General features: G+C 38.7%; 1 protein-coding gene across 2 annotated transcripts in view; it reads left to right on the forward strand.

Moving 5' to 3' along the window:
* The first annotated feature begins 1509 nt into the window (after positions 1-1509).
* SEPTIN8 (septin 8) overlaps positions 1510-25971 on the forward strand; it is a 98648-nt gene continuing 74186 nt past the window's right edge. For both annotated transcript variants that reach the window (XM_063447409.1, XM_063447410.1), the window contains exon 1: positions 1510-1644. In XM_063447409.1, the coding sequence (XP_063303479.1) occupies positions 1615-1644 (30 nt within the window). In that variant the 5' untranslated portion in view covers positions 1510-1614. The remainder of the gene's footprint in view (positions 1645-25971) is intronic.

Here is a 25971-nt window from a genome sequence, read left to right on the forward strand (position 1 = left end):
CTGTGCGCGCGAGGGAGCTGAGCAGGGAGATCAGAGCTCCCTGCTCCCTCGCCGCCCGCGGCCTATTTGTTTTTACATTTTTTGGCGGAACCCCAATTTGTGATTCCGCGGAACACCAATTGGGAAACGCTGGCATAGATTATTGGGGGCAAAGATGTATGTTTTTTTTTTTAAATATTGGCTAGTTAGGGCAGTTCTGGTTAGTTAGCCTGGGTGTTCAATGCCGGATTAATCTGTTTTATTGATGTGTTAAAGTTAAAGTGTTAAAGTGTTATTATAATAAACAAGAAAAGTTACAGTCTTTGCTTTGAAATGCCTTTAACCCCTTAAGGACACATGACATGTGTGACATGTCATGATTCCCTTTTATTCCAGAAGTTTGGTCCTTAAGGGGTTAAACAAAGTCTACGGCCTTAATTTTTAAGTGTCTTCGTGTGTTACTTTCCATACGCATAGCTTATTTTAGTTTATTTTCTATAACATATAGAGAAAACTACTCAAATTTTAATTTACAAAGTGACAGAGAGTGACATTTTCTTCAGGAAGAGCTTAGTTAGACCAACATGATATAAAATGAATTACCAGCAATATTTGTTTCCTACTTAAAGAGTTTTAAATGCATGACTAATCAACCAGCAGAGGAAGTCATATTTAATGGAATAAAAAAATGGAAGACAGATTGCTGTATATTATCAGAAAAACAGCACATAATATAATCAAGAAGAAAATACATAGGAAGAATATTTACATATAAGATACTTCGCCAGGTAGAACACATAAACATGGTTATTATATACATCCATAATTCACTCCTTTGGAAATATGGCATAATCGGGTCTTACTCCCTGCTAAACCTTATTTATATATTCTTAAATGTTGTACTTAGTTTGGGTCAATCATTATGCAAGTAGTGAGATTATTCTAGTACTAATAATAAAATTATAAATATAGCTAATATAACAATTTTAGGTATGAGTTTTAAAGTAGTCAGTTATAAAGGTAAAAACCTATTATTAGTGAAAATGTGACTTTGCACAATAATGATATTGATACATATATACTAAAACCTTACAATCAAAATAAAATGTTCATTTTTTTCTTTTCAATGGGTCTGTATTTGTGACTAGGGAATTGGATCAAAATCTCTTTCCATGCTCAGTTTAACCCCTTAACCTTCTGAATCCTAACCCAGTCTAAAATATCCTTCCACAGCATGATTTAGCTCTCCAAACCAGACGGTGTAGCAAGGACTACGAATCCCGGCGTGCATTGCGACTGCTCGGAGGGGACCAGCTCAGCTCAAAAAGACAAACCACATCCTTGCCATTGCTATTTTAAGCTGAAAAAATAATTGAATGAGAATTAAATCGCAGTTTTGTATTTTTTTGTGGGGAATTGTACAGTTCCCGCCCCAAAGTGCTGCCAGGCGAGGAGGAGCCCTATGTTATTATTGTGGGCGGTGGAAGGGGCTCTCTCTGTAATGTATAGGGGAGTTTCCAGGAAGTGCAGTGGCCATATTGGATCTCATTGAGATCTAGCAACAGGGATTACATCAATTCAGTAGAATACAGCTCAGGAGACGGCTGGGGATTTGAAACATTTAAGCATTCCATCATGGCTGCCTGTGATATAGAGAGAGGAGGGGTAAGTACCCCCAGAGTAACACTGCCCCCCTTCAGGGGCAATCATGGGCATGGCTGGCAGGGCTGCAGCACACAGAATGTGTCCAGCACACCTTGGGCATTGGCAGGCTGCAGTACATGGGGCTCACTGGGAAAGAGCAGTTCTGTAGAAAGTGCTAACTGTGGAACAGTAACCATGGAAACCTATGGAATGTTCTTTCTGATTGCTCCACAATTAGATTACTGTTTATTTATTTTTGCCAACCAGTGTGAATCGGTATACATACATGTTTAGGTCACATTGATTCAAGATATCAGTTTATTATGAATGGGAAAGTTTCTCTGCCAGCAGCAGCAAGTTAGCCATTCTGTCTGTTACAGTTAAAATGATATCTTTTTATAATCTACCACTCCTCACTGGGCCAGATCAAAATAAGGCTCTGCCAATCCGTGATGGGGCATTGCATTGCTATCTTGTAGATAAGGCTCTGCCAATCAGTGGTGGGGTGATGGGGCATTGCATTGCTATCTTGTAGATAAGGCTCTGCCAATCAGTGGTGGGGTGATGGGGCATTGCATTGCTATCTTGTAGATATATCACTGCTCAGGCCGTCCTGCATTTCAGCTATGTAAATACTAATTCTATATATTTTCTTTATTTGGGTATTTTACGGAAATATAAATGTGCTTTGTGAATCCTATTTTTGAGTTTCATATGAAATATGATGTATAACTTTTACAATCAATAGTGATGTGACCTCTATGGCAGGCATTCTTTTACATGTGCCAAGAAATATTGTTTGGTACTGTCTTTAAGGCAGTCCCTTATAATATTTCAGTATTGTAAAAAATATATTCCGTTAACTGGAAGGTTATGCCATTTGTTTACATTTTTCAAACCATTTTATTTATTTTTGCAATTTTTATGGTGTGCGTTTTGTGTGCGTTTACAATATATATATATATATATTTTTAATTGTATTTTTGAAGCACCCAAAGGGTTAATCGATAGTCATTTTCATTGCTGGTCATTGGGATGCCTGTCCTGCTATGTAAATGAAGGGTTTCTCACTCCAGCTCAGCTTTCTTATTGTGGATGCCACTTTTGCCAGCCAGCTGTTTGACAGGAGCTTTGGACTTGGCTGCCTGTTTTATTCACTCTGCCTAGCTCAGCAAAGTCTACCCTGCACAATGCACTGCATAATGTGTGGAATTGCAATAACAAAAGCTGTAACAATTAAAGCTTAGTGGATGAAGGACCCTCATTGGGGAAACCTAAACGGGATTAACCTGTTAAATGTCACTTTAACTGAAGATTTAATTGGTATAAACTGCTTAAATGGCAAACCAAAACAGATGGGTTGTGAACATTTTTCAATGTTAGTTGCTAAGGTATGAATTGTTGAGAATTCAAGGTGCATTTCATATATAGGCTAAATTACCAGAATGGAAAATATTCAAGTCAATTAGGTCTTTAGATTGCCTGTTTTAACCTAAATTTGGTATCTGCTATCAATTCCTAACAATTCACCATTTATTGAATAGTGATGTTTGTGTGTCTTCCCTGTCTTTTTAAAGTTGCCATCTCTGTTACTCATGCCATGGACTACAACTCCTGTGTCTCTTCTAAAAAATAAATAAATGTTTTTTTTGTTTTAATCACTCTGTGGATTATTCATAAACTGCATTTGGAAAACTTGAAAGTCGGTAGCAGGGGCAGGAATTTTTTTTTTTTTTAACCTCTTAAGGACAGACGACGGATATATTCCGTCATGATTCCCTTTTATTCCAGAAGTTGTGTCATTAAGGGGTTAAATTATTAGCAAAACCTGGAATTGACTATGGATCTGATGCATATTTTAGTCTAAAATTGCAGAGCTATAAAAAAAACAAAAACAATGCTGGTTTCGATATTTCCATTGACAATTGCTGTGGATCCTCTCTACTGGCCTATGTTTTGCAGTTAGATTGTAGTTGCCACAATACATTGTTACATACCCAATATTATGTCTGTGTTTGTCAAGTTTTGTTCTGCAACTCTCTCTGGTGTTCAGTGGCGTGAAGTTATTTTATTTAGTTTGAATGACTTGCTTTAAGACACGATCCCTATCACAGCAGATCTTTGAGTGTTTGCCTGTATGTGATGAAGGTGCCATTGCCTTTCTAGTGATTGTATTTGACAGGTATGCTTGTAATGCAATTGACATGTATTGTTTTGCAAGCTCCTTTTTGACAGCACTACTGGCTGTTCCCTATTCCTTGCTCCACACTTGGCTGAAGTGTTTAGCAAAACACTGTGATTTCTGCGTTCCCACCAAATTCTACATCCTTTTCCTTGTTCTATTTATAATGTGGCATTACATTGTAGCAAGGCGCGTCACACATTCTAATGCTTGGTGTCTGTGAGAAGATGTCATGGGAGTGGGAGGCCTGAGGCCTTTTTTCAGTGTAACGCCTGCCTTTCTGGTTTTACAGGAGGTAAACTGGCAAAATTTTATCACTAAGGAAACCTGTAGTGTATATAATCTGTGTATAAAAGGATTGAATATCAGCATGATGTTCTGGGGAATGAAATTCTAGCAATTGTTGGAGGCTAGACCTTTATACCAGTTAATTAATTGTCAGCTGTTTTGAGACTCTTAAGGTCAGCGAAGGCTAACCCTTGGCTTCTCAAATGTTTTCCATCATACTTGACTACTTTTGAGGGGTCATGCTTGGCCATCAATCTTTTAGGCAATAAAACAACTGCATACCACCTGGAGTTACCGGATACTTGGTTCATCAAGCAGGAAGTGACGGTGTGTTCACAGCCAATCCCAGGGTCCCTTTCTATTTGTGGTGCGATTGCTGAGCATTCCCATACACTCATGCATAGGAGATTTGTAGTTTTGAAGTCCCACATAGCATTCACAGCCTGCCGGTAAATGTGCAATAATCTAAGCATACAGCGAAACACGCCAACCTTAGAATACATGATTTTTTTTTTTTCTTCTTACATTGAAATGTTCTTTTAAAAAGTGAAAATGTTAGTGGTTACAAAAATGTGGGTTTGTGAATAAAAGTCACAGAAAAATATTAATTGCTAAGTTTTTTTTTTTTTTTTTTTGTAATTTTTTTTAATTTATTTTTTTATTTTGTAGAATTTAGCTGGGGTCATATGTCCAGACATGACACACCCTAGGTATTTAGTGCACACAATGTTGGCAAACTTCCTTGAATCATCATAGCATCTCACAGGGTCCGTGTGGACCAATAGATCTTTCAAAATTATGCCCCTTGTATAGCAAAACGTTGTTGTGTTTTTTTTTTTTTTTTTTTTCTTAAAACAATGAGGCAATAATGTCCTTCAGATGCTTGGATCAGTAGTGAACACAGTCAACAATTCTGCTTTGGTCTGCTTGGTCCTTCTTGTGGCACTTCTCAAGTGCTTCGCTCAGTATCTTGGATCTGTATCCCCTCTGTCCGAATCTATCCCACGTTGCAAATATTTGCCGCTCTGCCACATCTGGGTCTGAATTGTTCCTGTAGACCTTCAAAAATTGTGGCTATGGCAGTGAAGCCTTGAAGTGCAGAAGATGGAAGCTGCTTGCTTTCTTGTAATGTATTGCGATCTGTCGGCTTGCTCTATAATGTATGTTTAAACTGGCTCCAGATCTTTCAATTCTCCCATCAAGAAATTCCATGACTTCAGTGCTGCATTTTGCAGTAAGCTGTACTGGCGAAATTCTCCATGAAAATATCATCTATAAACCTCAATTATGTCTGCGTAGGGGGTCAAAATGTGCTCTTATTCGAAACAATACATTTAGCCATTGGCATACATGGGTGCCATGCCTGCACGGATGGATGTGCCCAAGATTTGGAGAAACCACCTGTCCTCAAAACAAAAATAGTTGTTGGTAAGCGTTAATTCTAATAACTCCAACACATCAATTGATGAACCTTAAAATATGTCTCATTGCTTCCATGCCATCCTGGTGGGGTGGAGTATAGTATAGTGTACACACTGCTTACATCACATGTTAACAGAGTTACATCTTGATTTAGCAGTGTGATGGTTTTTAAATGGATTATCAAATCACATGTATAATGCAAGTTGGCTGTTATATGGGCTTCTTGAACAAATAGTTCGGCCACGTTGCCACAGGTTCTATTAACTCTTCTTTGGCAGACACAATAGGGGATCCAGGGAGATTTTTGAGTCCTTGTTTGGGATACAATAAATCATCCACTGGTGTTCTTGGGTTATGTTTCTACAAAAGTTTAAACAGATCTTGTCTAACCCACACTGCAGGACTCCTCCAAAAATAGCCTTCAGTATGAAAGTGAGGTCTCCAGGCTCCCTTTATACCTTGTTTTAGGGATTATCCCTGGTATTTTTTATAGTTTTGAACAACTATTCCTACACCCTTGTCCACCCCTCTAATCACTATAGTATTGTCTTACAAAGATTTGATTTGTTTCCGTTGGTGATGTTGTACTTGTGTAGTCTTTTTGTACTGAATTAAAAAAATGTTTTGATAGTAGTAGATTGATTTGGGTGTGGATCAAACAAACTATTTGGTTGAAATTGCCTTGTTTCTTCTGTCTCCAGGAGATTTACCCTTGGAGAAAATATAAATAAAAAATCATTAAGTCGTAGTGACCTTTTTAACTCTATATAAACCCACTTCCCATTTAAGTGCGTATGGTTGCACCGTAGGTACTTGTAATCTCCTCTGCTCAATACTAAAAAAATTTCTTTATCAAGGTAACTGGAGATCAAATTGAATACAAGCTCTCCTCTCTTTTGTTTAATAGCACTGCATGTTAATTTTGCATTAATTTGTTTGTGTATTAATATCTGCTGTTTAATTTGTAAACTTATTATTATTATTATTATTATTATTTATAAAGCGCCAACAGATTCCACAGTGCTGTACAATGTTTGGACTGACAGACACGTAGTTGAAACCAGAAAAGATGGACCAGAATAGTAGGGTTGAAGGCCCTGCTCGATGAGCTTACATGATAGAGGGAGTGAGGGTAAAGTGACACACAAAGTAAGGGTAGAGTATAAAACTATTCCTGCTCTAATAGTATTCACTGATGGCTTGAGTCTGATGAAAGATTAGTAATTAATCTGAAATGTTGATACTTCTCCAGCCACTGCCAATATGTCCACATGAAGGAGAGCATTCATATATAGTGTAACAACCCTTGATCAGTTAAATTAAACATAGCAATTGATACTTCCTTCTAATGTGTATGTGTATGTATGTATGTGTGTGTGTGTGTGTATATATATATTTTTTTATTTTTTTTACCTTGGCCACCAGAGGTTAAAGGTCACTCCAATGGATCTTACTGGGTTGTGTGTTGCTATAGAATTTTTTTATATGCATTGTGGCACACTGTTTACGTAAAAACCAGCTCCCACAGGGTTATTCACTAAAGTGAATTTAAAATTTAAAGGGCTACGCCAACTTTTTCTTTTCTTTTTTTCTATTATTGTTTAGTATTCCCCGCTGCAAATGCAAAAATAATAAAAAATATGTTAAAATATTACTGAATTCGGCACTCCCCCGTCTGACGGAATGGCAACCGTTGCAAGGTCTACTCAGAGGTTGGAATGTTGAACCGGCTTAGCCCATGCACATGCTCTAGGGAGGGAGAGAAGGTGGGAAGGCGGTAGGAAAAAATAAAAAAAATAAAAATAAATTTGAGGGTAAAGAGTAGTAGGGAGGGCTTCAGTGAAGGAGGGAGGGGAGACAAGCATAAGGTCATTACCACTGTTGCCAGCGTGCAGTGCGCACTGAAAATGGATGTGTTCCTGGCTGCCAATGTCACATGTGCTGGGGATGTAACTAACCTCTGGCACAAAAGTGAAAATATCTCCGCGTGTGCAGTGTTTCAATCTGAAATGCTGCAAATACAGATTTCAACCACCATGAAATCTGAAAGCAGAAGTGCCAAACTAGACATATTTCTAAGCCATGCTTTCAGTTCAGCTACTCTGGCCTTAAATGTACAGATGTTTTTTTTAAATTATTTTTTTTATTTATATTTTTGTACATTTCTTACTTTAATGAATAACCCGGCCAGTACTACAGAACTCATAGCTTATTTTTGTATATAATTATGTGTGTGTTTACGAATTAATTCTCACACATGTCTGTATATTTGTAATGCGTTATTTCTTTGTAGTGACTCTGGCTACCTCTAGAAATTAATCTTATGTTATACTCTGGATTTTTGAAAGCTGCACATTCCTCTGGAGTTAACTGTGTCTGTTATGCTAACTTCTTGCATAAACAATCTTTCTAATTTATCATGCACAAAAAAATGTCTGCCTCTAGCATCAGTTCTTGACATTCTTTCATGTCAAGCTTGGTAAAGCCCCCCAACCCCAGTTAAGAAAAATAAAATATTTTCAGACACGTCAGCGATATACTGTATTCCTGGTTTGTATTGTCCTTAAAGCGACAGTAAAAATATTTTCGTTTTATTCTAGTCTCCACTGGTTAGTGTTTTTTTTTATTTTTTTTTTAAGTTTGTTATTAATTAATAGTACAGTTCACATATGTTCAATTCTGCAGAATTTGCTGGTATCGTATAAATGTCTTTGCAATAAGTAAATGACAAAAATTCTGATTTATAAATGTATCTACCCCCAAAACACAGCAAAAAATAAAACCTAATTTGCTTTCGTTAAAAATGGCCATCAAAAAGCAATAAGTTATAATTGCATGAATCCTTACTGCTGATTTCTCATTGCTATGCGCTATTGAGTTGTCAGACTGTATGTGTTTTTCTGGCTATTAAAATGCCAAGACACGGTCGTCAAGTCAGCGGTTGTGATAGTTTCGTGAATATGTAGCATCTCTGATACGTGTAGCGGGAAATTAGCATTGTTCTTTTGTATTGAATAGCAACACTATACTGATTATTCACAAAACTGCTAAATTTTAGGAATTGCCCAGAAAATTGAAACTTTCAAGGCAAAAGTGCCAAGATAGTTGAGCTAAAATAAATAATTGAGTTGCTTTCTTTTGCAGCTGTTTTTGGGCTAAAATGTGAAATTTTGGAGAGAGGGGGGTGGGGTAGAGCGGAGCTAAATCTCGTGCCAGCAAGTCGTGTATATGTGGAGCTCCAAGCTAGCCGTTATAAGCCTCTTGTAAATTCTCCTTCCTGAGGACTTCCAGGGTGTAGATTACCTGTGAACCTCATGGTTCATAGCACCAAAAAGCATTGGTCTGACCTGGGACTGGGATCCTGCGATATTTGAGACTTGATGTGGCATATGGTTAGGCCTAAAATTGCCCCTTCTGCCCTTGACTCACAGCTTCCTCTGAGTCGTGCCCAGAGGAGGAGGTAGATAGACTTCTGGCACACTACTTGCTTCTGTGGAAGACAGTGCTCCCTATATGTAAAACAGATATAAAAGCCTTATTGAACAATATTTGCAAAATGTACCAGGCGGACATGGCAATTGTTTGTGAGGAGGTTACCATGCTGACAGGCTGCGTCACAGGTGTGGAGGAGGATCTGGAGGTTTACGGGTGGCACAGTCCACCACTGACCATACCCTTTGGGAATTGCAGAAGGGTTATCAAGACCTAATTTTCCGGGTGGATGTGTTGGAGGAAAGAACCAGGACAAGGAATCTTCAAATTAGCGGAATTCTAGATCAAATTAGAACAGTAGAACTTCTTCGTCATTTTTGAAGATTATTTTCCACATTGTTGTCTGCTAAGCAGGCTAAACAAATGGCAGTGGAGAGTTATATACAGCTTGCTTAGGTGGATAAGGGCATCCTGGAAGCCTCCAAGGACGTCTTAATGAAATTTTAAATAGAGGCAGATAAGTGAGAAACATGCCAGCTATTTATTATGAGCTCCCGCAGTTAACCCTTTTTCTGGGATATATTACGGGACACTTTTCAATGGCATAGGGCTTTTCATCCAATTACTAATTTCTCCAGGAAAGGGAGATACCATACACCTGGGGGCTATGCCGTCTCCAAGCAGCTGGAGCTTCTACACGTTTCTTTCAAAGCCTTGGGTTTGCCCACTGACTTATTTTTTATTTATTTTTTGCTTTCTCCATCTCTGCACTGCTGGGATATGGCACCAACGGTTCCTTTTTCCTCCCAGCTAACACCGGCAAAGTAATCATCTTACCCTGGACAAGAGTACCTTGCGGACTGGTTCCATTAGTGCCATGCACCATTTTGTTTTTCTTGAGTTATAGTAAATGCCTTTTTTCAGTTCATACTTTTTACAGTACATCTTGCGATGTTTACGGTTCACATACCAGTAGAATTTATCTCCCCCACTGCGTATAATGCGCTTTATATGGCTGTTAAAGAAGCAGGACATCATTATAATTGTAGCACCTATGCTCTACTCTTATTGCACCATTGTAGTGAGCTATGTTTGTTTATAGTAATGTGCTATATCATCTCAAACAGCTTCCTAAAATCACAGTTCTACTTTTGTGTGTTTCTGTGTCATATACTTGGAATTGCAACCAAATAAATAAATTTGAAATTGCCTGATGATTCATGGTACAGTTAAAACCTTTTTATGTATGCTTGTTAATTTTTGAAGTTGCTTGAACTTTAAACCAGTGCAATCATAATTTTATAGAGGTGTGTGGTTTTTTTTTTTTTTATAAACCTGAACAAGGTTGGAACGCACATGCCGCCTTCTACCTTGCAAAACACTGCACTTCCTGAGCGCAGTCTTTCTTCTTCTCCAACATGCAAAGCAGACCAGTAAACATTAACAGGAACATTGACCTGTCTGCTTTTCAGTGACATTGAATTTGTGTTTTACATTTTTGTTTCTTTAAAAGAAGCTAAATTTACTTGGTTTTTGGGTAGTAAAACAGCCCTTTACAGATTCACACGTTTTAACGCATAGTGTGCTTTCTTCTTGACTGCTGATCTGTAGTTTTGGCTCTTGAGAATCTGTACTTCTCCACAAGCCAGTCCATAGCGGAATTCAGTAAGGTGACAGTATCTCTGTGACCAGCCATCACTTTTTATATGAAATATAATAGTCAACCTATCTGGGATCGCATCTATTAAATCCATAAATAAGATGGCCACCAGGGAAGCCTGTGCATTTCACAGTGAAGCATTGAGGAGCCCTGTATGGCCTATAATGGTTTGTATCACAATGCAGTACAATGCCTTTTGATATTAATTTTTTCTTCCTCTCTTTTTAATAAAGTTTTACTTAAATTTTACTAAATAAATCAGGAATTGTGTACAACGCAGTAATAAATTGCAAGTTATAGGTCAAAATAGTTGTACTGTAATCTATTTTTCAGGCCCAGTTGTTTGGACCTAAAATTTGGAACTCTTGCAATTTTTCTATAGTATCCCGTTTAGTGAATAAATCCTTTATATCTTACAATATGACTTTTTGTCTCTTGTCCTCCTGACATACAGCAGATCTGCTTCCTCTGTTCTGATTACACTGGCTTGCTTTTTGCCACTCTGTTCTGTTTTGCTTTTCACATCCATGTTATCCCAAAACGGCTCACTTCAAACACTGGGTTTGGATACAGATCAAAGCTCCTCAGCTACCACAATCCACAGCAGGATAAGAGTTCTTTGCATATCTTCCTTATTTTTAAGCACTCTCAGAAAGCCTTTTGTGTTCATTCCCTCCTTATTTTGCATTGCAATGATCCCTGGTTGGCAGAGGAAACTGAATAGTAGATGTTCTATTGTAATAAAGGTGTGTGCAAATCTATTTGCCAAGTAACTGTGTTTATTTATCTATCTTATTCTACCCTGCCCATCTTTTGTGAAACAACCAGTTTTAAAATGTTTACTAAGCTGTGGTATTCTATTCAAATATAATATGCTTTGCTGTTGTAAATGCTTGTTATCCGTGTTACTTTTGTGACTAACCGGGTTAGAAAGGCTTTACGTGATAATTAATTTAAAGTGAATTTAAAATTTTAAGGCCAAAGTAGTCCAACTGGAAGCATATCTGACTTTTTCCAATTTTATTATTTCTACCTTTTAATTTAAAATTGACTTTGAAATTTTCACATTTGTGAATAACCCTGTAAGACTCAAATAATGTACAAAGTATTAGCCTGAAGACCCATGCTTTAATTTTAAAATGACTTAAAGCGTTACTATATGCACCAAAACAACTTTAGGTATTGAGGTTTATGAAGCAGTTTTGGTGTGTAGATCATGCCACTGTAGTCTCACTACTCAATTCTCTGCCATTTAGGAATTAAATCACTTTGTTTATGCAGCCCTGGCCACACCTCCCTGCATGTGACTTGCACAGCATTTCTAAACACTTCCTGTAAAGAAACCTCTAATGTTTAAACTTTATTACATGGTCTGTTTTTTTTTTTTTTTTTTTTAATCTCCTGCTCTGTGAATATAATTTTAGAGCTTGCAGGAGCCGTGTGTGTGTGTGTGTGTTTTTGAAGGGACACTGTAAACACCCAGACTACTATAGCTCATTGAAGTGGTCTGGGTGCAATGTCCCATGTCCCTTAACCCTACAGTGGTAAGTTTAGCAGTTTCTGAGAAACTGCAATTATCACCTTGCAGGGCTAAGTTCTCCGCTTGTGGCTGTCTTCAAGACTTCCGGGTGCTTATACATTCATTCTCTGCATGAGGACCTCCAGCAGATTTTCCCATGGGAAAATCCTAATGCGAGACGGCCATTGCCGCGCATGTGCATTAGGTCTCCCCTGTCGGCTGATGTTGACGGGGGAGGAGCGTGGTCGGAGCCTGACCCAGCGCCGAGGGACATAAACACTGGATTCAGGTAAGGGCTTTAACCCGTTCATCACCATGGGATGGGGCAAGAGGGACGGGGGCACCACAGGATTCTACAGTGCCAGGGAAACAGATTTGTTTTCCTTGCACTAGGGAATCACTAAAATTTACAGAGTAGGAGTTTTTTTAAACTTCTTAAGTTTACATCTGATAAATAAAACAAGGTTTTTTTTTTTGTTTTTTTGTGGGGTTTGTGCAGGCTGTGTCAGTCACAGCCAGGGGAGGTGTGACTAGGCCTTTTATAAACAAAGAATGGCAGAGAAATGAGCAGTTAGACTGCAGGGGCATGATCTATATACATTAAAAAAACTGCTTCATTAAGTTAAAGTTGCAGTATCCTTTTGTTAATCATTCTTCAGATGTTCTAATATTTAATAACAAACTAAGCCAAATGCCTTAATTGATCTGACCCAGTGAAAAAGGGGGTGTCCCCCCTTTTTCCATTGCGCTGGAAAAGGCAAACCCGTTTTAAAGAACAGCTGAGAAATTACCTTGATTTTTAATATTGGGTTTACTTAGCCTACATTTTTAAAAAATATATTTATTTGTGAATTGTTTAAAAAAAAAAAATAAATAAATAAAAAAAATATCTCAATGTAGAAATCCATAACTCTATACACTGTAACTGTGTGTATGCATTGCAGCTAGCAGCACCAAATAAAGCCTTCAGAGCAGAATAGAAATGGAAAATATTTGTATTTCTCATTTGCCTTGTGTGTCTTGTCTGTGCTTTGGCTGGATGTAATTTTGCTACATTTTATAAAACCAAAAACACCTGAATACAAGTTATAGCCCTATTTTCAGTGTTGTACTCAATGTTGTAAATGACCGAGAAGTGGTGGTTCACCTTTTTAATTCCATTTGAATTACTCAATTTGTTACAGTAAATTATTAACCTAAAGAGGTAATCCCAGCAAATTATGGTTCTCTAATCTGTGAACGAACTGCATATTCTGATTCTAAAGGAAGTAAGTCTGGCAAAATCTAAACAAATGTATACTATCTGAACACGCAGAGGAAAAATGTTATAAACCTGGCATGGTTGGATGTAATCAGAACAAATCAGAACACACTACTGGGGAGGGGGGAGGAAGCGTTAAATGACTCCTTGATTAAACATGCTCCTGAAGGGCTAATGTTTTGGCTAGATAAAATGCAAGAGCTGCCAATTATGTCTGGAATGTGTAGTATGTTTAGCATGCTATTTATGGAGTTAAAATAATGCAGTAAACCCCTATTAACTTTTTGAATGTATGAGTGAAGCTCAAAACTTGCTTACTAGGACATACTGTAAAGGGGCACTATAACTACTGTAGCATATTTTATTGGTTTTGGTTTTAATTTATTTTTGTGAAACCGTTTTTGAGTAGTTTAACAGAAATCGGGGCTCTCCTTTACCCCAATGCTTGGGGGTTTGCTGCTACTACAAAATTTTTACTCCATAAATGACATACTAAAATATTACAAACTCACACTGGAAGCTCCTATATCAAAGCAATTATAAAACATATGTTTAATCAAGGTTATACCCCTCATTTAGTAGTATTTGATTACATTCACCCATACAATAGTTGTAATGTTACAACTGGAAGGACTCGTGCACCAGCACTGCTCAATTCCGCTGAGGTGGTTATGGTGTTTACTGTCCCTTTAAGTCTTGTATATCCTTTCCTTATGGTAACATGAGCATGGCAATGCTCATAAAACTGAACTTGGCATTTTAGTTCCTATCCAAGAGTTAATTATTTGAAATCGTTAATCAAGTGTCTTTATTCCATTAAATAATTTATAGCTCTCTCTGTGTGTGTGTGTGTGTGTATTGTATTGTAACTAACCAGCAGATATGGATTTAAAGGGACTCCCTCCCCAGAACTTTACTTGTAATAGTATACTGGGTTATAAAGAATGTAGGAGACTAATTTAAAAGTATTTATCTATATGCTGTGTGTTATGGTCCTTATGTAACTGTGATGGTTAGGGAATTAACAGTTGGTAAACCTTTTAATTAGTGTTGAGTTCTTAAAGGACCACTATAGTGCCAGGAAAACAAACTCGTTTTCCTTGCACTATAGTGTTAATAGGTCCTCCCCCTACCCTCATGGCCTTCCTCCCGCCGGGCTCTAGGGGGAAGAAGGGTGTCACGAGCCTGGGCTATAGGCCCAGCCGAGACAGTGGGGAGAGTGTGGAAGGGACAGGGTTAATGACACCAGACCCCTGGTTACCTGTTGCTAGTCCCAGCAACCACTTAATTAACCCCTGCAATCCCTTCTACACTAACCCCCTAGTACACACTTTACTGCCACCACCAAGACTTTTAATCCCGGGCGTTTTAGGTTACTCCACACACAGTTATAGAATCACAGTTCTACTTTTACAGATCACACATATAATTAACCCTTTTTGGTAACGTGTTTACCTTAGCTTTCCTCTGGAGAGTGAAGCTCATAGAGTACAGAGGCACAAGCTGATTAAGTAAACATTTAATCTGACAAAAAAGATTCACAGTGCTGAGTACAAAATACAGAAATAAATGACATACAGATAACAAATTGCAAAACAGTACATAAAATAAAATAGGAGCAAACACAAGAAATTCCTTACATGTGTTTAGCCCATATAGAATTATTGTGGTATAGGTCTCCTAGAAGTTGCTGACCAAAGAAAAAAATGAATAACTCCCCTGGATAGTCCAGCACCCCCATTATATCTAAACTAGTTGTTTCTCAGGGGCTGACCCCTGGGGGTTGGTCTGGCAGTTTATTGCCCACTCTATGCAATTCCTTGTGTCCAGCTCTGGTGATGGTTATCTAGATGTTTTATAGTCTAGGCCTGGTGCAAGATCAAAGACCACAATAAATGTCATCCCAAGGTTTACAAAAAACAACTCTTAACATATCTCAACACACATCAAACACCAACTCATGCTTTTGGCATGACTGGGGTTAAAGGCTTACCTTTCTCCAGTGATGGTCTCCCTCAGCACTGGGGACTTTCCTCCCTCTTCCGCCGAATGCGCATGCACACGCATTCAATCAGTCCATAGCAAAGCATTCTTAATGCTTTCCTATGGACGCTGGCGTCTTCTCACTGTGAAAATCACAGTGAGAATCGCGGAAGCACATCTAGCGGCTGTCAATGAGACAGCCACTAGAGGCTGGATTAATCCTAAAGTAAACATAGCAGTTTCTCTGAAACTGCTATGTTTACCGCAGGCAGGGTTAATCCTAGATGGACCTGGCACCCAGACCACTTCATTGAGCTGAAGTGGTCTGGGTGCCTATAGTGGTCCTTTAACCCCTTAAGGACACATGACATGTGTGACATGTCATGATTCCCTTTTATTCCAGAAGTTTGGTCCTTAAGGGGTTAAAGGTAATTGTTATAAATATTTACAAACTATAAGAACGTTTTTTTTTTTTTGTGTGTGTATGATTTGGAATTTGTATTTTAAGTTCATGCAAGGTTTTACGTTCGTGTTTAGACTAACACAAAATGATTGCTTTCATACATTGGTTACATCTTCATTGAGGGAATGGGAGTGGTCACATTTCAACTTGCCCAAACCCAATAACACTTCATCATGTCAACGCTGACACTGCTGTGAAATAGTTTTATGAGTCTGGGAGTTTCTTATTCCAGCCAAAGGTGACGGAGAACATCTGATTAAAATTTAAGCAAGCCTATGGTTTGCAAAGGCACATGTTTGGTTCTTGTTATATTTGTTTCTCTTTTTTTCTGTTTTCCTTAGAAACTGTTTATTCTTAAATGAGCAATGAAGTGGTTTTTTTCCCCCCCATTTATATGATTTCCAATTGTTCAGTGACTATGAATTTGAACGTTGTTTCTGTGATTACTTTTTTGGTCGGTGACAAAGTCCCCTGGAATTGGAATTCCTGATTCAATTGCTAATGTCTAAGGTTTACATGTTTCCTTACTAATGTGGGGATTCACAGTGAATTTCAGATTTAAAGACATGTAGCCGAACTGTGGAAACATAGCGGACTTAAAGGGACACTCCAGGCACCCAGATCACTTCTGCCCATTGGAGTGGTCTGGGTGCCAACTCCCACTACCCTTAACCCTGCAACTGTAATTATTGCAGTTTTCATAAACTGCAATAATTACCTTGCAGGGTTAAGTCTAGACAGCCACTAGAGGGCACTTCCTGGTCCATAGCACAGGTTTCCTGTGCTATAGCATCGCTGGACGTCCTCACGCTGTGTGAGGACCTCCAGCGTCGCTCAATTCCCCATATGAAAGCATTGAAAAGCATTTTCAATGCTTTCCTATGGAGAGGTCTAATGCGCATGCGCATTAGGTCTCCCCAGCCGGCAGGCGTGATCAGTCCCCCCCCCCCCCCCCCCCCCGGCTGACGTGATGAATGGGAGGAGCGGCGGCGGAGGATGAAGCAGCCTTCAGCAACCGGGGATGGGAGAGGGGACCTGCAGTGCCAGGAAAACTGATTTTTCCTTGCACTGGAGAGTCCATTTTAAAGATTTAAAAAAAAAAAAAAAAAAAAACATTTTGGGGGATTTTTATTTGAAATTTACTTTGGGTGCTTACAATACAGATTTGAGTAAATAACCTTGTGAGTCTCTGAGTTATTAAATAACAATTGTCAATAATCCAAAGGGAATATCAAATTTAAGGCCAAAGTACCTGAATTGGAAGCACAGCTGACTTGGAGAATTTTTCTAGTTCAGTGATTTTGGCCATGGCTTTAGTTTTTAGTGAATAATCCTGCTTGATTTGTTGCAGCTAGTTCTTTTACACTGTGTATATAATTGTTTTATTTATCAACTTTTTATAACGTCTTGTCACGCTGCAGCAAAAAAGGCGTGTGGCTTTTATGATGATGGAACATATATATATATATAAATTGTGACTCAATTCAGCATGATGCCTCTTGAGTTACTTAGTGTCACTGTATTCACCAATTTCACTCATTAAACTGTTTATGGCGCCTGTCAAACCGCTGCCTTACAGTTTTGCATGAGTGCAGGTTTCCACTCTGCTCTCATGCTATAATGACTCGGTTACAAATCCGTTTGGCATTGGTGGAAAGTAGCTCCGCCTTCAGTCAGTCCAGGAGGTGATAGGCTGAGAGGAGTGATAAGCTATACAGTCATTGGGGGCTGGCCTGTGAGCATTGAGGAATCTTTCCTGCATCCCTTTGAATTGGTGAGATAATAGTTTTACATGTAAGTGGAAGGCATCACCCACAGACACCATAACAACTTCCTTGTGTTGAAATGGTTAAGATGCCTATAGGTTTCATTTTCAGTTATTTTTTTTTTTTTTTTTTTTTTAAGGCCTTGGTACTAGTTTGAGATTCCAAAACATATTTGGATTACCCTTGAGGGCATCCATGAGGAAGGTCCTGCAGTGTGCAAACCTGCTGTCGTCATGCTGAATAAACTGTTGGATCAAAATATGTTGATCAGCATTAAATGATCCCTCTAAACACCATCACAACTTTTTGCAAAGATAAATGTACATACAGCATACTCGGCCTACTATCCTCTAGATCTTTTGTTATAGGACCGCCGTAATTGTCAGTTCTGGGTTCAGGATGTCTATTTTATTTGTGATATGGTGTGTACATACTGCATGAATAAATTGGGCTCTGACTTCCCATGTACCTCATACATTTAATTAAGGAAATCCTGGAGGAGAATTGGTTACAAAGTTGGAATCTTTAACTGGAATTGTTGCCTCCAGCAGAGTGACAGTACCTTGTTTTCTCACCCTAATAAACACTACTGCATCACTTACTAGGGCTAATAAAGCAGCGGAGGCAAGTATATTAAAAGTTAAATCATGTCTACGCTATACTTCCATGGTGCTGTCATCCCATGATGCTTTGGGTGCACCCGGCCCTTTATGGAGAGATTATGCATGATGAGTTCATGCACGCTCGACATTATGTCCAGCAGTGCTGGGGTAAACTAATGTGCATGCTTTGCCCAGTCTGCAATGGATGGAATGTAAATTAAAATAAGAAATGTACCGTAGTCCAATTTTTAAAATGGAATAAAAAAAGAAATATTAGCGGAGTCGATATTGACAGTTTTTCTATTAAGTGTTAATACGTATATAGGGGGTTTAGAAAAATATACCTCTGTTATTAGAGATTTTTTTTTTCTTTTTTAAAGCTGAAGGAAGCAAGGTGAATTGTTGGTGTAGGACCCACCTAAGGTTTGCCTTGATATGACCTCTAATGGCCATTGGAGTGTTACTAAAAACCTCAATTTATTTAAATATGCATAGGGATTTGGGATAGTGTGCAAGTAACGATTTTCTTTGGTTTTTATCGTATGTATTGAGGCTGATGTGTACTATGGTCATTGCTGCCGCCCAGAAGTAGTGGGAGTCTGAGCGCATTACTTATTTTTGTGTATTTGCAAGGAAAATATGTTTCACTTCAGTTTTTTGTTTTTTTTTCATTTTACACTTTTTAAAAATGTATGTATTTTTGTTCAAACCATAGCATGCTTTTAAAAGATTTTTGGTTTGGCGATTTTGAGGATTAGTTAACCATTTGGAATAAATACTCCTAATGTGCGTTTTTTGTAGTGGATTTGGGAGTATATATTGGATCATTAGACAGTTGGAATGTACACTTTTGACCACAATTAAGCCTTGTATCACAGGGCACCTGACTCGTGGATGGAATGTCCTGGTATATGCTTGAGTTCATACTTACTCATGTATTTGCAAATACTTTAGGACTATTGGAAGACTGAAAGATTCACAGCTACATTTCCCTATAGATGTGAAGAGATCCCTGGCGTGCATGTCAACATTTGTGACAAGAACAGTCATTGCTTCCGATGTACAGGACACTAAAGGAAATGGAGTTGGACAGCTTCATAATTCCTCCCAATGCGTTTTAAATTTCAGAGATAAATTGTCCTTGCAAACTTGCCATAAATATCAACAATCTGGTAGCTACAGCCAATATCTGTGCTGTTCAACTCTGTGGCAGCAGGACCAGGCGTTGGGTGCCAAGAAAGCTTTATTTTGAAAAAAAAAATGTAATCTTCAAAATCACGGTTGTGAGAGAAAACACCCAAAGATGCTTTCTACCGTGAAACTGTTGTGGTGATTAGGGTATTCCTCAAACCTAGAATTTTAGCAGAAAAGGTCAGTCCCTGGCAGCCTGCAGCACAGCCTTCAGTGACGAAATTGTGGATCACGCCTTACAAGTGGTAGCAGTCCGTGATAAGCCGATTCTCAGCCAATCACTGCTCCTATCCTTGATATAAATTGCTATGATGGAAGCATAGCTCCTCCTCCATCATATCGTAATTGGAGGGCACACTGCAGGCTGCCAGGGACCAAGCATCTCTGTTAAATGTTGAGTAAACCGTTTACAGAACCCAATACCACAGACACCAGGGACCATAAATATTTCAATCCATTTAAGTGGCTGGTTGCCTACTGTGTTCCTTTAAGAGCATACGTTCCCTCTCTAGAGTAACCAAAGCCTGCAGCGAGCAATGCAAATACTGAAGTTAAAGCCCTGGATTTAATGGGTGGATCTTTCATCAAATGTCTGCCTTTATGAACACATCTGGAGTGGGCCATGTTAGGGATAGGAGACTGTTCTTTCTGCTTTTCCATCCGGATTATTTGAATGTAGATATATTAAATGATATGGCCCTCTAGGCACATTCTTTTACTCTGCTTTCTCACATTGCTTTAGTTATCAGATATGAAGAATCCCTCACACACGCACATCACATGTTTTAGCTGTTTTAACTGACCCTTGACGCACCATTGAAACAAAAGACAATTCATTAATGATGTACAAAAACGTATGTTATTAGATTGTTCCACGGTACTGTACAGTGCAACTATAAAAATACATATCCTCACCCTCCCCATCATGTATAGTACAGTCCATTTATCACTGGAGATCTGTAGATCATTGTGACTTAGTTTAGCTATAGGGCTGTAATAAACCAACATGTCAGTCAGAATAAAGCGACTGTCCTTTTAAAGCAGCACACCAACGTTTGACATGTACAAGGAAGATAATTATGCAATAGCATAGTTTCAAAGATGAGGAAGTTGAAAGGCCACAGTGGTTTGGCGGCCCAGCACCAGTCTGCCAACCAAGTCTGCCCAGTGGATGTTATGGAAACACTGTTGCATATTATCCTCATGTAGCTGATGGCCAACTTGATGGGGAAATGCCTGGGATAGGAAAAGAGTGGTCACAAATCACTTCTGCCTTGTTGGATTTGGGAATGTTGGGAGATGTGCAGTAGTTTTTTCCAAATTTTTATATGACAGGATCTATCACTGCAGCGAGGTTGAGCTGTACGGTCATAACAGCAGGGCACACAAAATAACTGATCAGAATTGAATTGTGCCGATCATGTGTTGTGTATGGCATGTCAAGATTCCAAAGTCTGAACCTAGTTTTAACGTTGACGTACAATAATATTTGGTGATTACTGTAACTTTGATTAATAAGCTTAAAGTGTAAATATGAGAGCTGCTATTTATCTAAGAACTGACATCTGTAACTCGCTGGATGGTCTTGTCGGAGAGTTTCTTCCTTTCTCATATCACGCTATCCGATATAACGTGTCCACACACATTCATATCACATGTCTTTGTAAAAGAAAAACATTGATAGAACATTGATAGAAGCATTCCTTTAAAAAAACAAAAACAACTTTTGATAGAATGTATTTACAATTTTCATTATTGGTGGCTTCAAATAAGGAGGGGAAGGGCTCCTGGCATGTTAAACCCACTGAGTACCATAATATAATAAGGTAAACCACTGCTTCTCATCTGTCTAGCGCTGAACAGGTAAAACATTGCAAAACAGTAATTACTGCTGGCATGCTTTAATTAAGCTACTTGCTTATTATCTGTTTGTGATTATACTGTAACTATTGCTGTGAGCTGTTTGATTTGTGAGAATTTGGCTAGCAAATTATACAATTTTAAAGTTTATTTCATTGGGTAGAATACACCTGACTGAGTTGAAACTGATAAAGGTACTTTGACGCATTCAAAATGTTATAGTGCTTCTATAAATATCTACATATTTTACTTTGTCGTATTTGCTCTTTAATTAGAAACTGTCATATTTTTAAGATGGATTTGTTATTTTTTTATTTTATAAAGTGCAATAGCTATTTCTTAAGCATTCAAACGGTTTGACTATTACTTGGCTACAATGAGCAAGTGGTCTTATGACCCGCTAAAGCTATGAATCGGCCAGTGAATTAGGTGAACATTTGCACAAAACTTAATTGTAGCGGATAACATTTGGCTGTCCATCACATTCTCATTTGCAACAGTATTTTCTTTTGGTTTTATTGTATATAAGCAGTTGTTACCTAGCATTCATCTGGTTGTTCGGTAGGAAAGCATATTCGACATACGAACAAACTACCAAACTTCCAGGCCACCCCTGAGAGAAGTGTGGCTCCAATTTACCTCCCCAGCCTTCTTTATTACTGTCTAATTGAAAAAGATGCGTCTATGTGGACTTAGCGCTCCGCTACATTAATAATAGGAACTTTCGCTTTAGTGATATTAAAAAAAAAAAAAAAAAAAGGACCTCAAGCATCAGGTGGCTCAGGTAAGAGTCAAACTGTTTCAAAATCTTTTGACAGTAGAAGGTACCAGGGACTCAAGGCAGCCTAATAACTACAGTAGTGTTTATAGTGCCTCGAGAGCACTTTAAACAAAACCTTTTGAGGGGAAAAAACACTTTGCAGGATTATTAACTGAATTGAGAATTCAAAGTGAATTTGAAATTTGAAGGTCAAACTTGCCAAACTGGAAAACATCTGTAAGTGAGTTATACTTCCAGTTTGGTTAATCTGGTGTTAAATTTGAAATTGACTTTGAATTCTCAGTTTAGTGGAAAAATCCTGTTGGTGTTGAACCCCCACCACCCATTGTTTATTAATTGCAAAACAGCGGTGTGCAGTGGTTATGGTGCTTAGTGTCGTCACATTAGTATAGGCTTAATTTTAAAAACAAACAAATTTTTAAGAAATAAAAAGTCGCAAATTGTTTTGGTTCACAAAACAGCTGGATTCTTAGCTCCCATGTAATGTTCTAATAATTCACTCTCTCTAGAACTGCAGTGAATAAAGGATCCAGGAGATGTCTGCTTTAATTTATTTGTTCTCCTATTGGCCTGCGGCTCAAATTGCATATCTCCTTGACTGACGTTTTGATTATTACTTTAATAACATTTTAATGTGACTAGGGGGCTTGAAGCCATTGCTGGGCTGGGCTCAGGAAAATCTGGATCCATTTCCTGTGAAAATTCTTCAGATTCTGAAATGTGTCATGGATTTGGTCTCTCACAGCAAATACTTTGATTCCGGAACAGCTCAGGAGAGTTTTGACGTATTTTTCTCGGATCTGACCGGGAACTGTAATATGAAAAAATATCTAGCAAAGGGATAATCAGTGAGGGCAAGAATTTAACTTGATCATGTTATCTTATTCTAGGTTTGTTTCGCTTTGCCTTTTGTACTGCATTCTGCATAGCAAAGTATGAAAAGAAATACATGCAACAGAACATATAGGCACCCCTACTCTGAGGTCAAATTCCACTTCTCTCAGGACAATTTGGTCAGCCACTACTCCATTGGAACTGCAGCACTGATGATACTTTGCCAAAATTTCAGAAACCCCTTTTCTCCTTTTTTAATTGCATTTCACACTTGATATTGTAATCCTCAGATGTTTAATATTTTAGTATATACCATTCCCTGCCTATTGTTTTAATGGGTATATCATGCAAGGTGGCACATCATGCAATAAATACAAAGTAACAAAATGGGGCTGTGTGACAATACATGGTGCGCTGTATGTTTCTGTGCCTCTCTGTATTATGTATATGTGAGCTATACATAGAACGCTCATGAATTCATTCTTACTGCGTAATTCTTAGTGAGGACCACTCCTGATTGCTTCCCAAGCATTTTAATCCCACAATGCTATGCTGTTATCCTGTTCATTTTAACACAGAATAGTGTATGTATATTTTTTGCTGCTCTTGTTGAGTTTTGGCATCTTTTTCTCATCCCATTGTTGACCTAGGTCAAGAATAGAAACTTCCCAGCTGGGATAACAGTTCCTTCATTCCTAAAGTCATTCCCATAACCTCCCGTAATACCCGCAGCCCTTGTCTGGTTTGTCCAAGAGCAATTGTTTTTGTGTTAAATATATTTTTCTTTAATTTTAAAGTCAGACTTGTATACTGCATTAATCACTCTTTGTGTAATAAAATGTTTCTAAAAATTAACTCATTCTGCATGAAGATCTTAAAAGCAAGATCTGAATTATAGACCTAAACTAACTTGAAGGTAAAAAGACAAATTATTTTGATGATTGGCTGGTAGTTGAGCTTTGAACATCGAGATACACGGGAATGTTTATGGACCTGAAGCTCTACGATGTCTCCCATAGTTCTGTTAGACCGCACTGATTGGCAGAGCATCCTGGGAAAACCTGCTTTTATCCTATTCTTGCATGGATTTGTACTAATAACACAGAAATGTTAGTTCAACATTAGCACTGCAGCTCTAAAGGGGACTTGATGAACATGGGTGCTGGAGAAAGCCCTTTTTTCTTTTTTCTTTTTTTTTCATTTTTCTTTTTATAATCGTTCCAAAGTAATTTTACAGGACCCAGAGGCAGTTAAATACCCTCCCCTCCCTGGTAAATAAAGGGTTAAAAGCCATTACATACTTACCTTTTCCCAGCACTGGGTCAATGCTCTGTCCGACGAGCGTGGGCGAAGCAAATGCCGCGGGCGCATGAGACCTCCCCATAGGAAAGCAACTGAATCAATGCTTTCCTACAGGGAAAAAATCTGACGCTGGAGCTCCTCCTGCGGAGCGGGAGGACGTCCAGCATCTGATACCGGACCAGGTCCGTTTTGATGCAGGAAGTGACTCCAGTTACTGTCTGGGAGACAGCAACTGGAGGCAGACTTAGTGCTGCAATGTAAACTGCAAAAGGGACACTGTACCCAAACCACTTCAATGAGCTGAAGTGGTCTAGGTGCCTTCAGTGTCCCTTTAAGTGAAAAACGTACCCACCTAAAACATTTTGCTGGGATCCCCAATGGTGGGCAAATATAGCCGCTCATGCCCTTGGACACAATAGGCTAACCTATTGATGGCCAACACAATGTCCATCTCCCGTATAGCTCTAAGTGGGCCTGCATAAGCACTGGCTGTCCTTCGGGTTGAACATTAGAAACCCCACAGAAACACCAAAAATTTCATCTGGGGTATATGTGGCAACTCCACTTAGAGGTGGTGACTATAGTATTGTTTTTTACTGTTGCTTCTTCATCTCATTGGGTGGAAACCCCAATCAAAATATTCAGATGGGATGGCCTAAAGTACTCTCCCTGTCCCCTACAAAATGGCAGTGGGTGGGGGCCCTAATAATATTCTGGGGAAAGGCACACTCTAAATTTTTATTTTTTTTAAAGCCAGATCGCAAAACAAAATCCATTTTCGTCCTGCAAGGGCTTGCTGCAGACTGAGCTATCATAGCATGTCTAAAGATTATAAAGGCTTTCGTATGCCATGTTAGCTATACCATCGCATGGAAAAAATTCCCATACTATGGAATATCATTAAGAGCACTCTTATTGGATTGTAAGCCAACCAATCAGAGCACTTTGGCAACAAAGTCTTGAAGTCTGATTCGGACTTCAGTGAGTTAATAAACCCTGTTTGTGTCAAACTGCTCGAAAATGCACTATAAGGCACTATAACCAATGCAGTGAGATGAAATGGTTATCATGCCTACATTGTCCCTTTTTAGGATTGAAGAACAACCACACTGTGTTTCAGAGAGCTGGTGGGGAACTGTTGTCATTGCTAGACCTTGGCTTCACGCCTGTGATTCTATTGTAGTAGACACTATAAATAAACTGTTCGCTATATGGAATGTCATTGTTGGTGAAATGAAGTCTGTGAATACATTTTGCCTCTACCACTCTAGTGAGTATTCAGTGTTTTCCTGTTTGGGTGTCAAGAACTGGACTGTAAGCTTTTCCAACTCTGTGTTTAGTAGGCAGTGTGAATTTAGAGACAGCAAGCCCCCTTTCCTTAACCCCTCAAAGAGCAACAAATAATTTGGTCATGGCAAGTTAGCCTTTTAAAGATCCTATATACAAATGGAATGTCCAATGCATTTAATAACAGGACTGCATAGATCTGCAAATGCTTAAAGAGACCCTATACTCACCAGAACAAGTACATTAAGCTGTAGTTGTTCTGGTGACTATAATCATTGTATGCAGGCATTTTCATGCAAACACTGTGTTTTCAGAGAAAAGGCAGTGTTTACATTTGGCCCTAGGGACAACTCCAAGTGGCCACTCCTTAGATGGCCACTGGAGGGCCTTCCTGGCTCAGTGCTGCACAGTAAGCAGCCCTGCCATTCAGCGTCTCCACGCTCTGCATGCGGACGATGAATTTTCCTCATAGAGATGCATTAATTCAATGCATCCCTATGAGGAGGTGCTGATTG

Source organism: Pelobates fuscus, chromosome 3, assembly GCF_036172605.1.
Source record: "Pelobates fuscus isolate aPelFus1 chromosome 3, aPelFus1.pri, whole genome shotgun sequence".
NCBI lineage: Eukaryota > Metazoa > Chordata > Amphibia > Anura > Pelobatidae > Pelobates > Pelobates fuscus.